This window comes from Vanellus vanellus, assembly GCF_965231255.1.
Source record: "Vanellus vanellus genome assembly, chromosome: 4".
Taxonomy (NCBI): domain Eukaryota; kingdom Metazoa; phylum Chordata; class Aves; order Charadriiformes; family Charadriidae; genus Vanellus; species Vanellus vanellus.
Genome location: NC_138909.1, coordinates 79,460,333 through 79,476,535, shown reverse-complemented (window position 1 = coordinate 79,476,535; position 16,203 = coordinate 79,460,333). Strand labels below are relative to the sequence as shown.

The following is a 16,203-nucleotide window of genomic DNA, read 5'->3' as shown; positions in this document are numbered from 1 at the left end:
ACAGCATCCCTTTCTTACAGATACTGGCCAAAAAACACCTTACACATAAATATCAGACTAAAGCAGAAAGTAAAGTGTCAACAACCAGCATTTATGCTCTACTTAGTATGTTTGTAGCAGTGGAGTTTTACAGCTTGTCAGAGTTACCAAATTACACCTCAGCTTGTTAGTCAGCAGCATCTTTCCTTGATAAACAAACACTTCACTGGGTTGAAATGCAGAAATATTTATTTTGGTTTCCTTCATTGGTTTTGAAAATTGTTTTGGTTTTATAAAACATAGAAATAGCCAACACTAAGCAAACATTTGAATTCCAATGTAACAAACTACTGCTCTAACAGTTGACTTGGATTTGTGTACCTTAATTGCACACATGTATGAAATTATGCTACAGAGTAGTGCATTACAATCACACACAAATCTTAGTGCAAACCTTGTTGTGCTTGTATTTTACATATATCCATGTTTTCAAAAAACAGCAATGAATGCTAATGCAAAACCAACTCTGTTAAGGATAGCAAAAGACTTATATGCTGTAATAAGGCTTATTTCTGCTGATTTCCCAAACAAAAGGTAACTAGTTATTTTGTAATTTATCTGGGAATTAGGTTTTTATCCCTGAACAAATTCCTATCCTGTACCAACACAGTTCTGTTGGCATATTTAAATATTTCCAATTGCTGCAAAGCATCAGGCAAAAACATTCTACCTGACCTATTTTGCTAGTCAGTGAAGAATACTCAGTGGCTCATACATAAAGCACAGAAAACTGAGAGGTTATGTCAGAAGCTCTTCTGCTTATAGAGGACCTGGCACTTTTTTTTAAAATGCATTTTAAATACACATTCATTACAGGGAAACAAGTGGCTAGTACAGGAGCAATGTTTACCTGACTGTTAGCACAGCCCAGCCTCCTGAACGGTTTTGTTTTGAGGTCTCTAGTATTGCCAGAGTTAGGATCTGTTCATTTACAGGGCTGGCATTACTTTGGATTTGTGTTAACATGGCAAAGGCTACGCTTGCTGAATTAACTGCATCCACACTTTCAGTGCAGAACCACCACAGACATACTCCGAGGAACTTGTATTCAGTCTCTTTTTTGCGGAGTTCTGACTTCTACCTTATGAAGGTAGATCTCAGAACTGGCTGCAGATGTAAAAGGGAGAAAAAACTCAGATGCCTTGCTCCAGTTAACATTAGGACTAATGCAAGATGCGATACCAGCTATACAGCTGTAGAGGGTTTTTGGGGGCTTTTTTTTTTATTTAACAGATTAAGTAATCCTTCTGAGGGTGCAAGATACTTAGAGGCATTTTCAAACCCGCCAAATCCTTTGTGGAATTGACAACTGCAAGATACACGGCAGACAGCAAACATGCTGGCAATAAGAAAACCTTAGCGCCTTGGTGAAGGAGAGTCCCAGTTTTTTGGCCAAGGAAGTCTTAAATAACTTACATATAGTTACCATTTACAGTTAAGGCTCTTTTTGGAAATTGTAGGTCACCATAAAAACAGTATGCAACACAACTTGACAGTAAGGCAGTGTTCCATTTCTTCAACGTTCCTATGGCAAGTACCCATTTTTGTACAAGTTAATGATTGCACAGTTTCCTTCCCTATGTTTGCTGTAGTCAAATTACAGATATGAAGGCCAACAGTAGACATCAGACGTGTGCCACTTTCCTCATTCCATTCCCAGTTACATTTTGGCATTAGCATAGAGTTCATCTATCTGTGACTGGAAATGTTTTCGCAGTTCGGGTCTCTTTGCCTTCAGTGTTGGTGTCAGCAGGCCATTTTCAATAGAAAACATCTCAGTGTGCATGAAGATGTCTTTGACCTGGAAAATAAACAATTACTAGCCTAGCTGCATTCCTTGGAATAGACAAGGCAGCTATTAAAACGATTGCCCAGACATCATAAAGCCTACTGCTTTAAGGATTTTACAGATGCAAATTAAAACCAGTTTCTGCAGAGTCATACTATATTGGTATTGGGAAGTTTAAAGAATTAGGTGTTCAGTTCTCATTAGCACCTTACCTGTTCGAATGACTTCAAACCAGATTCTTTCCCAATCCGCAGCATGTCTTCGAGAATGTGTTTTTTGAGGTCCTGTGGATACAGGAATACACTGTATAGCTTGAAACAGTTGATGCAGAACAGCTAACTGTTTAGTGAGATATGACTAACCTTGTTTTTGCATAGCTCTTCATATGAGCCTTCAAATCCCTTTTTCTTGGCCCAGTTGCGCAAAGTCTCAGGATCAGGTACCACAATAGCTACTAAGAAGGCCTAAAAAAAGAAAATTTTGTCAAGCTTTTTTTTTTTTTAGAAGTCGGCACTTGAGTTCCTCCACATTTCTTACTAGTCAGTGTTAGGTTTTGTACAGCAGTTCTGATCCTGCTGTAAAGTCAGCAGCTTTCTGCTACTTGAACAGAAGAGTACAGTTCAGATGCTTGCACTTAACAGAAGTAATTCTCTTAAGACCCACATGTCAGTTTACACTGACACAAACCTGATCATCTTGTGTTTATTTATTTTCCCTGCACACTGTTAGTTACTTACGTAGTGTCATTAATATTCAGGTGAATTAATCCAGCTCTACTGAAACTAAATCCAGAAAAATGCTGGAGTTGAAAGTGCGTTCAGAACCAAAGTGTGTAATGTTAAAAAGAGTAAGACTTCAGTCCCAAAGGTAGGGGGAGGGAGGAAAGGAAAACTCTTTGCTGTAGTTTCCTCCTGCATTCATTTTTAAATTACCTGAAGAATGCTTACCTGCAAGCTTTCTCCATGGACAAACACTTGAGCAAGTGCTTCACATCTCAGATACACATTTTCTATTTTCTCCGGTGCTATGTACTCTCCCTGGGCTAGTTTAAATATGTGTTTTTTACGGTCAATGATCTTCAATGTACCATTCTGTTGAGAGAAATAACTTCCATTCAGAAGAGGCACTTCAGGTGAAAAACCAATCGACACAGGTTAAGCATGCCACACTAGATCACATAATGCACTAGAATTAAAACATACAAACAAGTTTGTCTCCATGTATTTCAGCTTCAGATATTACTGTGCAACCTTTATTAAGCTTTCAACAACAGACCAGAAGTGCTATTGCCTGAATTCTGGTTTAATACAAACTTAAATGCTCTGAAAGACCCAAGACAGTTTATGCATTTAAGTTAGATTAGGTAGTACAGTAAAATAGTGCCAGAGCCAGAGTACTGCCAAACTAATGTTAGAAGACAACAGGCTCTGCACCCATCTAACCTAAACTAGGGAAAGCCTCAGGTTTGGCACTTCTTTAGCCCCAGGCATACAGATTTATCTACAACAGTAGTCACCCTCCTAAAATTACTCATCTTTCACCTAATTCATTGTGTTTAATACCAAATGCTTTCTAATTTTTATTTGTACTTCTTTAGCTATTAGCAGTAATTTAACATTTCAGCTATAAAAGTTAACTTACTGGTAGCCATTTCCCAATATCTCCTGTATGAAGCCAGCCATCTTTGTCCAGAGCTTCTGCTGTTTTTTCTGGATCTTTCAAATAGCCACTAAATACATTTGGCCCTTTCACACACACCTGAAAACAGACATTTGTTAATGTATGCTACTATGAAGGGAAGTTAACAAACAGTATTTGCAATTAATACCTTCTCCAATGGTTCTCAATAACCCCCACTAAAAAGGCAAGACGAAGTTTATGCATTAGTACAGACATCTCTACTCATGGTTTTTGGAGACCTAACATTCTCCATCGGTGTAAGTATAATAAGAAGCAGTTGGAAGCATCTGTTTGTTCTCTTCTTGTCTAGCAGCAGTGTTCCAACCTGCTATGTGAATAATCTGAATTTATCAGAGGAATTTTTTTATTCATCTGAAGAAATTCTTCTGGATCCAGAAATATTACCCTTCAGCCTGGCAACACGTTCGTATCAGCTTTGTAAGCAGCAGGGGCATCGTGCTAAAACTAGTGACAAAAGAGCTGTATATCAAGCAATCATGTTTGTTGTCCAGAAGTAAACCAGTTAATAGCTTAGGGCTTAGAGCACTCAAGATTTGTCTATAAAGGAAACCTGCAATTTCCTTGAATTAAGGTTGTCTGGATTTACATACAAAGTAGAAAAACTATGAACAACTTCTCTGGATATAACTGGATTCATGGGCATTATTAGGATCCAAAAACATGCTTACAAGATATGAGAAAAAGACCAACAAGATTAAAGGTTTATAGGTGAGGAGGTTGACAGAGAATCGGGTCCCTACAAGCTAAATTAAAACAATCTGTAGTACAAGAACATATAAGTTAAGCAACTAGTCAGGACCATGGCATAGAGAGCGCCTGAAGTATTCAGAGATGATCTCAGATTTAAGCATTTTCTTATCAATATAACAGCCAAGGTTGTTTAAGTTGTCTTTGGTGGGGAAAAAGGGGGACACAGGAGAGGACTCTAGTTACTTAAGGATCAGCAGGACAATAAAATCCTTTCTTAGAAGCGAGGACAGAGAGATAGGCAAGATAAACAAGATTGAAGCGAAACTTAAAAGATGCCCACTGCACACAATTGTTGGGGAATCAAGAGTCCCAAAACCCTGAAAGCTCTACACTGGAGTCCTCAGGTGCAAAGGATTTAAACCAGTTTGGGAGCGTCTTGGCATACATGGATGACAGGGGACAATAAGAAAGGTCTGGTCCATAGTATCAGGACTCTGGAACAAATCTAGAGGAATAGGATAGAAAATCCAGTTTTAAGTTAAAGGTCAAATGGATAATAAATATCAATAGGGGCTGATAAAATACTAGGCCAATTATTAGTCTAGGGGGTTAGTACCATTATAAAATGGGCAAGGAACTGGCTAAAGAATCTTGAGGCACTAACATAAATTCTCAGGCTAGAAGAAAGTACTAATGGAGTTCAGAAACCAATTTTTGAAAAACTCATCCCAAGTATTTTCAGTGCTTACCTCAACATAAAATATAGGCATGCTGGTGAGCTACAATACAATGAACAGGAAATGTTCCTCAATAGGAGGGAGATCAGAGTATTAGTGAGGGTTCTGATGACCTTGTAGAAACAGTACCAAACTTGTGACCAAACCAAGGTCATGTTTTAAGAACCAAGTCACTTCTGCTATAAAACAGTGCTAATCAGGCAGAATGCAAGTATACATCCCAGTAAAGTCAAAGGCTGACTGATCAAACATTTTGTTTTTCATGGCTCATACAATCACAGGATGGCAGTAGGTGACAGCTTTTCCCAGTAGAGACAGCAAACCATTTATCTGTATCCTGCTAACTGGCACTAAGACCTCATCTGCATATGAGCATATATAATTCTATTCACAAGTTTATCCTTCTTGAACATGGATAACTGGCAAAAATGAAGAGGCAGGCTGACAGAACAGAATATTGAAAGCATACTCTCAGAAAGGAGGACTAGGAGTGTTTAACTCAGCTGAAGAGCAGACAATGAGGAAGATGATCTATTTTAGGCAAAGGATAATGAGAGCCAATTCTATAGCCATGGGCTTCAGTTCTGTGAAACAAGTTACAACACTTGTTCATTAAATTCAGAATAGCTGCCACTGAGGAAGTTAATGTATTGGGTACAGTCCTAAGGGGCTACCATATTTATTCAAGTCCAAAGTAATTCCTAATGCAGCAAACTTCACAGTAAGTGCAAGCAAAACATTTTTATAATTTACTTAACTGTTTCTCATTATGACAACTTAAACTCAGTTCCTCTAGCAGGCCAAGCTTTAAAAGCATATTTAAAGTCAAGCAAAAACTACTGATGAAGACTAAACATAGGGTCATATGCAAGACAGGAAAGAATCTTGACATCGCACTCTATGTGCAAACTGGTTCTGACCACCAAACCCAACTAAATCCTTCAGTATCTCTGGGAATTAAAGACCAATGACTTGTCTCTAGTCTCATACAAATTACAACCGAAACAAATAAAGATTATATTGTTTGCAGTCATGGATTAGTTTCTTGCTTAAACTACTTTTTATTTATCCATTTCTCACCCACCAAACGCCCCCAAGGCCTCTCAAAAGCATATTAAAGATACCCATTAATTTGCTTTCAGGGTTTGGGGAAAGAAATAAATCACTACATCAATATCTGTTCAAAGTCTATACACAAAATTCAAGCTGTATATACTTTACTTGGAAAAAATATTGAAAAAAACAGCATATAGCAGTACATACAAAGCTGAGTCCTCAAAGTGCAATTCGTAAAACCTACATGTTCAGTTTGTGGAGGCTGCAGAAAGAAATTCAGAAGAATGTGCAGGCAGTTGTCACAAATCAGCCACCTTCATGGCATTTTATCTCCATTTGTGTTAATGGTGTGCCAGCTACTTCAAACTACCTCATCTCAGCCATCACAAGCTGGGTAACAAGCTACATGCATCAGCTGTTCTCCAGCACTTGGCAGTGGGGGGAAGCCCTCTGCTAGCATTTTACTGAATGATACGTGCAGTACGAGGTAGCTTCTCTGCTGTCCCACAGCTGGAAGATGGCATCTTGGGCATACAACCATAAATACGTAGTAATCTTATCCCACAGTAAGGGGCTTTTTCTCCCCTCCAATAGACATTGTTTTGCTTCTGTGAATCGTTAGCTGACACTGCATACAGGCAAGGTAGGTGTCTGATTTTAGGTAGCAGACCACGTTTAGCACTTTGACTAAATTTTGACTAAAGATTTCATAAGAGGTTCACATTGACCTTTTGAAATTACTTACCTCACCCTCTCCTTTGGCTGCCAAGTAATTCATTTCTTGTACATCGACAAGCTTGATGATACTGCATGGCATGGGTGCTCCAACATGACCTATTAAAGAGAATAACACTTCAATAGCCTGAACTGCTTTTAGTCAGGTTCTTAAAACAAGAAGCTGGTTACATGCTGAAGTAAAAAGGATAAAAACCCTGATTTCTGGGAACATAATACAACACCAGTACAGCAACAGCTTAAATTCACTGGGACTGAAACATTAAATTCTCAGATATCCCTAGAATGTTACAAGCTGAACCATATATACTCAGTCTTCCTTTTTCCTATAATCAGGCTCCTCACTCTATGGACATATTTAAGCAGCAAAAGTTCCACTATAGTTTCAATTATCAGTATTATTTCAGTTAGGGAGCTAGAGATGTAACAGCTAACAAATGCAGACAACACCAAAAAATGCTGTTTTCATTTCCAGCACTGTGTTTATACACAGCAGATTCCTATTCTGTAAGTTATGAGGGTTGATACTATGACCTCCCCTCTCCGAAATCCACTTCAACTTACAAGGACAAAGCCTATTACAAGTTTGGATTACTGAACATTCCTAACTATTGAGGGGTAGAAACTTCAAGGGATCCCTTCAAAAAAACTTCACTTGAAGAAAAACAGAATCTTATGCTTCACAATAGGTGTACTGAAGACTAAGTGTGATCAGGAGCCTCTAGAGCATCCTGAAATTTATGAGACAGGCAGATCATTGAACACCATACCTGCTGTCCAGTCGCCAGGCAATGATAGTGAGCATCCAGCTGTGCATTCAGTCTGTCCATAACCTTCATAGAACTAGGATGCAAAACCAGAAGACTTTTAAATTCTTACTTTTCAACATACAGTTTCTTCACTAAAATGAAATCAATATTTTGCTTCTTTGTCTAGTTGTTTAAATTTGACTTTAGAAAAATCCCCAGCATCTTCTAAAAAGATTATCACCATATTAGAGTTTTATCACAATACAGTTTTAAATGCTAATATTTCACCTTCAGTTCCAATATTTACTCAAAGTTTCATGTGCCATGTGACACCTGTATAGATCAAAACAGAAAGCCACAGAGGGAGCAAGAGGAAGAAACTAAGAACAGTGGCCCGAGGAACAACTTCATTCACATAATTTAAGAAGTTTGTCCAAGAGAGCTAGGAATGGAATCCCTGTATGCCACCACAGTTCTGTGATTATTATATACAAGACAGACTTCCCTTTTCTGTGCAGAATGCATTGCTCCACCAGCACACTCATGAAGAACTTAAAGTCATAGAAGTCTCACATTTCAGAGTGTTTCCGTGTTTTCTATATCCTTGAAGTGTATTTCAATGCATTTGTTCCATCCTGTGCCATTGTTATTCAGTTTTTACCTCAAAAAGCACATACTGTGAAGAGGCTCTGAAGGTAAATGCAGTATGTGTAAACTGATTCTCCCCAGTCTCATCTTCAAAGCAAGAACACTACAATTATCACATTGATTAGATTCTCTACAGTAGTTACAAATATTTCTGTAAGCAAGGCAAGTCCCAGGAACTTAATCCAAGAACATTAATTATTGCTTACAGCAGCCCCCAAAAAGCTTTCCCTTAAGACAGTTCAGCTGATTACTTTAGTTATAATAAAGACTTTGGAATGAATTCAGAAATCTCAGGGGACAGAAAAACTCTGGAAAGGAGTATGCACTTGTGTAGTTTCCAAGAAGAATGACAGAAAGAGTTAACCATATAATCAGACTACTAGAAATACTCTAACATCAAAGCTGGAATGAGGTACTAGAATCTTTATGTTTCAGGATTTAGGCCAGGAAACTCACCTGACAGCCAAGAGCTGTTCTCAGGAAGGTCAATACACTTGCAGATACAGGTGCTGCTCCTGTGATCATGAGCCTTACTTTTCCTCCCAAACTTGCCTACAACAGACACAAGATACTGTGGACACCAAAAGCATTTTAGAGGAGTTTCCAGAGTCTTTTTTCCATCCCACCCTCAGCCACTGTTCACCTACAGTGCCACCCACAAATATTAGATTAAAGCCTAGTCTCCTATTGCAAGCTGTCTTTCTTGCAGTATTTTTAATCTCATTAGAGGCTAGAAGAAGCAGTATCTCAAGCATACAGTATCTGCAAGAGCTATGCTGTAGTGTCACTGCAACACACACTCGGCCAAAAGTCTAAAAGAGCTTAAGTTATGGCCTTACAGCAATGACTATTTTTAACTGCCTGCTATGAGCGTCTCATACATCCTGAATGCTATAAAAAGCAGCCACAGGGGCACGTTGTACAACCAAGGTTAGGGCCACAGCAAGTGAGTGCCAGATATAATAGCAAGCATAACTTACTAGTTACCAACAGTGAGGAGACAGTAGGGGCTACAGGTGGCATTAAGTCACATTTAGCATTCCTCCTTCAGAAGGACAGTGTTCGCTTTCAAAGTGGTAAGAAAGAAGCACCAAACTGTTTTAGAGAAACCTCCCTAATACAGTTAGTTGATATTATTAGAACAAAGGGAATTAAAAAATGAAGTTGGAAATAAGACAGTTTGGGTTTTTATTCCAAGTAGCCAGGTAGTGTTTAATCAGTGACGAAAGCCATACCAGATTATGACCATTCATATGAAATTCAGCAATTGCAAATTGATGCCTATAATAAACTAGTAAGTAGATAGGATATATAGCGATGCTTCACACTTCCAATGTTGAAAACACATACCCAACTGCTGTTCTGTAACACAGCAAGCACATTTGGAGCTCTGCTCTCAAAATAATCATGAGCAAATAAATAACATAATAAAAGAATTCCAATATCCACCATACAAAGACTCAGAGGCTTTCAAGCATACCTGTATTTTGCGGAAGATGACTTTATCCCAGAAACTGTTATTTCTAACTATACCACTTCTGAGCTCTGCTTCTTTCCTCTTGGAAGCAAAATCCAGCATCCACCTCTTTAATGAAGTATCTGCTTGTCCAAAAATCTATTAAGAAAAGTGATCTGTTGTTAGAAACCTCACAGACTACCATTCCCTTTCTGAGAGGCATGCACGGAGACTCTTAACAGTGAAAACCAAATAAACTGAACAACCTTTATTGGTAAGCATCTTAATTCCGGTAAGAAATACTTGTGGATTTTGATCTTGGTCTCTTTACCTCTGTTAAAAAGATGTCCACCAAAATTAGAACTTAACTAATTCCCATTTCCCATCCAACTGTGTGATGCTTTTTCAATGTATAGTTTCTTCATTAAAAAGTGTGAATGAAAGTGCATGTTTTACTTTTCTATTCCAGTTTGATCAAAAGCAGAATTAAGTATAATCCTGACATATCCTAAAGAGTACACCATAATAACATGTTAAGTAACACAGAGGTTTCTGAGATGCAGGTCCATTCAGAAATACGAGAGAGATCTGTCTTGCATATATAAATTTGCTTCTTGGATCACTTTTCTAAGGCTCCTTCTGGTTGTTCCCAACAAGTCAGAGCAGATTCAGCAGCAGACCACAGATTAGTATATTCAATTGGGAACAGACTGACCCAGCAGCTCTTCAGCTTTGGCTTGCCCCCTCCCAATTTCCCACTTAAGTTCACATACTGGGTTACTGCAAGGCTGGGTGAGGTTGAAACAGTGCTACAGAAGTGTGAAAGAAAGTGTGAAAGGGCAAGACAACATCATGAAAGTGTGTCCCAAGCTTCGTCTCTGTTTCTCAAATTCCAGTACAGAATGCATAAGCAGAATGAGTTTTAAACACAACTGGCAGGGCTTAGAATTTCCTTCCCTCCAAATGTATTGGAGTGGCATTATTTGTTCCTGGGCCAAACAGAACCTTGTACTACGTGCCTGTTCCTCTAGTCTCATGATTAGAGCAGTGTCCTAGCTAAGACAGCATAGACAGGTTTGTCATTTCTTCAGCAGTCACAGGACTTCTTGCTTTATCCTTCAACTCCTCTGGCTGTACCCTAAGAAGGGTCAGTCATCCACATGCAAAAGGATGACTTAAAATCTTAAGTTCAAGAAAGAATCTACTTCTCAGATGACCCTGAGCAGGTAAGCAGCAAGCACAGGAGCGACTGGGGCTGCTGACACACCCTCTCCTCAGCACTCCCAACTGGCTGGTTAGTAATTCTCCCTGCTAGAACATGCTGGCTGCTGTGTAGGAAACTTATACGCGTCCCGGCAAACATAGGCAAACACCTGACCTTGGTTTGCAAATTCCACTCCATGAGTCAGATGCTAAAAGCATGGCATGCAGATGCTAAGCCTTGAGTTCATGTTGTAGACTGGACTTAAATAACTTGCTCAGAGCAAAACAGTAAGTCATTAATCAAGCTAGAGAGAACTAAGTCCCCTAGTCAGTCTTTTCAACACTAGTATTTGCTGCCTGAAAGTGTTTTAATACAACCAGTACTGCACTTTCAGCTCTATTTTAGGGAGATACACCCATTTGCCATCATGCCAATTGAACATCCCAGAGTGAAACAGTTTCTCCTGCTATGTCCACACAGACTTCACAGTATCACAGTATGGTAGGGATTGGAAGGGACCTCAAAAGATCATCTAGTCCAATCCCCCTGTCGGAGCAGGAACACCTAGACGAGGTTGCACAGGAAGGTGTCCAGGCGAGTTTTGAATGTCTCCAGAGAAGGAGACTCCACAACCTCCCTGGGCAGCCTGTTCCAGTGCTCTGTCACCCTCACTGAGAAGAAGTTTCTTCTCAAATTTAAGTGGAACCTCTTGTGTTCCAGCTTGAATCCATTACCCCTTGTCCTATCACTGGTCGCCACTGAGAAGAGCCACTGAGAAGAGAACAGACTTCAAAGTCTGTTACAAACCCTGCACAGATCTAGACTCATGCCTGTAGACTTACCTTGTCAAACATTCTGTTCAGTAGCCTTGGTACTACAGGAAATACAGTTGGCTGCAGTGTTTTTAGATCATCCATAAGTAGTCTGATATCCCCTTGGAAGAATCCTATCCGAGCTCCATGGCACAGAACCACACACTGTTAGAAAAAAGTAAAAAGTCTGAAAACGCAACATGTATAGTGTGTTCTAGCTATATGTGCATGACAATCCCATGCAGAGGGGACAGTGCAGTATCCACCTTAAATCCTCTCAGCTTCTGGACAAGTTCTGCAGCATTCTCAGGTATAGGATGGGACTGGAAAGAGCAAGTAGCAAGACGTGCCTGGTGTACGCAGGCCAAGGACTTTGGATAGGGGCTTTTGTGCTATATCTCATTCTATCAAAGAGGGGCAGTTGGCCAAATAAGGCCATGCCAGCAACTCAGAGGTAGCAAAAATATTTAAAATATATAAAAGTTAATCAGGCTTATTTAAAAATACTAGAACTTTGTTTGTTCCCTGCTATATATTAAAAAAGTCAGCACATGCTATGTACCAGTCCAGCAGGGATTTCTGCCTTGTGCTACTTACTTTTTATTCTCTTGCACTCTGCTTTTGCTTCCTGTTTCACAAGACTGATGCAAGCAGATTTGTTAGGTGATCAAGATATTCTTTGGAAGATTCTAGCAGACCCACTGATTATTTTTGCAACTTAAGACCTACACCAAGGAAGGTAGACTTAATCCTACTGTGTTCTATATTCTCTATGTTAGAGTCTAGAAGCTCCACCCCCCACACCTACACATGCCTTCTCTTCCTATATTGTTTGGGTTCTTTTTTTTTTTTTATTCTTTTTAATAACATTCCTACTTCTTTTGTCTCTCTATACCTACTGGGTTTTATTTCTTCTGCTTCCCCTGTAACACCTCTTCCTTCATTCCCTGCCATCTATTCTCATCTTTTCGGTGCATGAGACATGCTAAAGTGTCACTTGTCCTCTACACCTGTGCTTTGCCACCATCTGCTAAAAAGCTGCAAATCCATCAGTCCAGATGGAGTGAGCAGCAACTGCCTTTGCTAGGTGGGAACATGTTTGTCCTGTCAAGTTCACTGACCCTCTAGCTTCTTTAGGAAGCCAAAAATCAGCAAACGTGAGCTTTCTAAGTGAGGGAGATTCTAAAGACTGACTGCTTCTCACAGAGCCTCTGTTCGTACCTACTCCAAACAGGAACAAATCTTTTCTCCTTTCTACCAAAGGTGTCCTTGCTTAATCTCCTTATGTAAATACACAGGTAACATCTACTTTGTAAAGGCCTCAAACAGCAGAGGAACACTGAGATCCAAACACTTTCTTCTCATTTTATCCTTTATAACACAAGTTACAAGTACCCAGGTTACCAGGAAAAGAAGAGTGCTGAAACCCTACAGGCACCTGTACACCTCAGTTAAGCTCTATTCCCAATCTTCATAACATATGTATGTACAGACACATATACATGTATACATTTTTACCTATGTGTATATAGACAAACTTTTTTGGTAGAAAGTTCAAGATACCTAACTGAAATCCCACAACAATTTCTGGCTCCATGTGGCTTTTCATGCTTGCACAGAGGCTGTTTTTTCCCCTACATAAATTGGGACATGACTACCTTCAATATACATATAAGGGAGAGATGTTAATTCAACCTCAATAATTACAGTAATTAAATACCTGTGCCTCTACTGTGTACAAAGAAGCTTGAAGAAATTGCATCCTTTTAATAATGCATACTAAACTCAGAGGTCCTTAGAGGCTGCCAGTATTAAGATCACCTGAGCCCCCTCATCCTCAAAAATGAAGCCCCAGGTTTTGCCATATGGTAAAACAAGCTATCCAGGAGAACTTTAGTCATTAAATGGCATTAAAAGACATTTTCATTTCCCACAGGATTACTCCACTGAAACAAAACCTCTCCCTTTTATTGAAGTTTCTTGGAAGCAATGGTAAGTTTAAGCAACTTAAAATTAGTTTTGTGCAAGCAAGCAGGATGCCACATTATAAAATACATTTTTTAAAAGTTTGCAAGCTAAAGAATGGCATGGATTTTTAACAGCACACTGATTACATTAGAGGGAATTTCTAGGCAGTGTATGTGTGCTAAGGGATTGTCTCATGTTCTAGTAAACCAGTTTCTTATTAACACTAGCTCCAAGGTTAATGTTTATACTTCAGCATGAAAACCAATTGTCTAGTACTCACTAGACATTGTTTATGGGATATTGTTTTCTTGAACCTTACTGCCAGCTTTCATACACATGTGCAAGACTCAAAAAGGGATAGCGTGTATCACTGGAATTCAAGAGACATGCATTCTGTAAGAAAAGCAAGCTTCAATAGTTCAGTACAACAAACAGATGCTTACCTCAACAATTCTCTCAAACATATGAGCCAAGGGCAGGAATGATATCAGAACATCGTCAGAAGAGGGTACAAATGTTTTCTGAAAGTGAAAGTGTTAGTAAAATTGATTTCATTCGCATTGATTCTCTAAGTTAAACACAGCAATGAAATCTGGTGTCTAAGCTCTAGAGCACGGCCCTTACTTCAGTTGTGTTTGTAATGAAGCCGCATCATCTTTCTTTTGTTAAAAACATTACAGCGATGACTACCATGCATTAACACATATTGCAGAAATAGTAATCTTTCAGAGTTGAGTACAGTGACCAGATTATTACAATTTACCATTCACATGATTATGAATAGAAACAAATTCTGAGAGAAACCAAAGTCCCATTATATACATTGGGAGGGAGAGGGAACAAAAAAGTTAGTGTGCCTTATGGGTTCAAAAAAAAAATACACACTTTCATCTTGAATTAGAGAGTTTGCTTATCAAATTTACCATACGGTTGGTATCAGGAGTACCTCACATGATCTAACTGTAAGACCAGCTGTGTAATTTAAAAACAATTCTATATGCAGAGTACTTGACAAAATAAGCACAATTGTATTTTTAATTATGTCTGTATGTGTTAGAACCACCTTCTTAGCTAGCCTGCAGATGAACTTTTAGTTTACAGTAGACTATTAAAGTTAACACTGTATCAAGTAAAAATACAGTCATGCTTCTTGCTTATTTATGCAAGTATTTTGGGGGGTTTAAAATACATTATAGCTTCCCCCATTCTTTGTGCAAGAGGTTAGCCTCTACACCAACCCTCCGATATAGAGCTTGCACTAATGACAAATACTATAAGCCCATGGCAGAATGTAATATATATCCTGATGTTTATGATCCTGATCTTTATAACATTGTGCTCAGATCAGGGAAAGTTGTAAATCTGTCAGGTTTTTGACCCTGACAGAAGAAATCAATAAATATTGACTTCTGACCTAGGACAGGCAGAGCACTGTCAAGTTATATTTTCACTTGGATCTTACTAAAAGTTAAGACCAAAGTTAATGAGATTTCAAAGTTGGTTTTACTTCTGAGATTCTTCCTTCATGCAAATCCACAACATTAACCTTTGCAGTTTACCTCTGTAGTTTTCACAAAAGCTGAAGTGTTGCTGACTATGTTTTGATGAGTGATCATAGCTCCTTTGGGGTTTCCTAAGGAAGAAGCACATCAGGATGCAACAGTGAAATTTTTAGTTCCTTTAAGTTACCAAGCAGCGGTAAAACTAATCCAATAGCATTTCAGTCACTCAGTCCTCCTTTTATACTAATACCTTTCTTTGTAGGTCAATTAAAGGCAGAGAAACTTGCTAACACACTTCAATCAGAGCTGGTAACAGTTAAGTAGTAAGTTTGTGTTGAAGTCCTCAAATTTTGTAAGGAGAGTAAATCCTTAAGAAATTGTCATGTTTCTTCAATAAGCTTCTCTCATTCAAAATGCGACACTTCTGTGAAGATGCAGCTGTGAAAACCAGACTAATTTCTGTTCTCACATCTGCTTTGAAAGTGCAGCTTGTCATTGTACTCGTCCCTTCTGCTCCCTGCCAGTGTTGGATATTAACTCACAAATGTCAAGTGTGTGACATCTAGACAGTCAGTTTTAGTCTTACAGCAAGGTTGCTTGGCTCTAAGGAACAAATTTTGCTAATACAGTACAAAAAAAAAAGACTACAGAAGAATTGAAAGTCTGATGCAGAGCCCTTATTATAATGGAAATACAGGTTCAGTATTTATTTCCAAGCCCAGAAATGTAATGCCTCCACCCCCCAACACTGCAACTCTGTATTGATCAATGGGAAAAATCAAAGGGAGCCTTACCATAAAACTTCCCCAGCTACTACTTGCCAAAAAGATGCAGCAGCAGGGGAGAGTCTTGAAAAAAAAGTAGGAGGGCTTCTGAATTAATTTTGCACATACAGGATAATAAATTCTGCATAATGTAATGAGGTGTACCTGTCGTTCCACTGGTGAAACAGATGACTGCTAGATCTTCTGGCTTTGGAGGCTATGAGAGTTAAGAAAGTATTAGTATGGTTAAGATAGCAAGGAAAAAGATTTTCCTGGACAAAACACTGAAATACTAGTGTTACTTTTGAGCTATGGGAGATTTGCTAGTTTGGTCTACAGAATGCTATCCAGCT

The 16,203-nt window shown here is 38.9% G+C and overlaps 1 protein-coding gene across 1 annotated transcript in view; it reads right to left on the bottom strand.

The window, feature by feature from the left end:
- Positions 1-210: 210 nt before the first annotated feature.
- Positions 211-16,203, bottom strand: part of ACSL1 (acyl-CoA synthetase long chain family member 1) — a 42,541-nt gene continuing 26,548 nt past the window's right edge. Inside the window, exons 9-21 of the mRNA XM_082482394.1 lie at positions 16,016-16,067; positions 15,144-15,217; positions 14,028-14,105; positions 11,647-11,781; positions 9,625-9,759; positions 8,601-8,696; positions 7,518-7,590; positions 6,758-6,846; positions 3,470-3,586; positions 2,776-2,919; positions 2,191-2,292; positions 2,041-2,112; positions 211-1,840 (exon numbers count right to left, since the gene is read on the bottom strand). Of these exons, the coding sequence (XP_082338520.1) occupies positions 1,700-1,840; positions 2,041-2,112; positions 2,191-2,292; positions 2,776-2,919; positions 3,470-3,586; positions 6,758-6,846; positions 7,518-7,590; positions 8,601-8,696; positions 9,625-9,759; positions 11,647-11,781; positions 14,028-14,105; positions 15,144-15,217; positions 16,016-16,067 (1,308 nt within the window). The 3' untranslated portion in view covers positions 211-1,699. The remainder of the gene's footprint in view (positions 1,841-2,040; positions 2,113-2,190; positions 2,293-2,775; positions 2,920-3,469; positions 3,587-6,757; positions 6,847-7,517; positions 7,591-8,600; positions 8,697-9,624; positions 9,760-11,646; positions 11,782-14,027; positions 14,106-15,143; positions 15,218-16,015; positions 16,068-16,203) is intronic.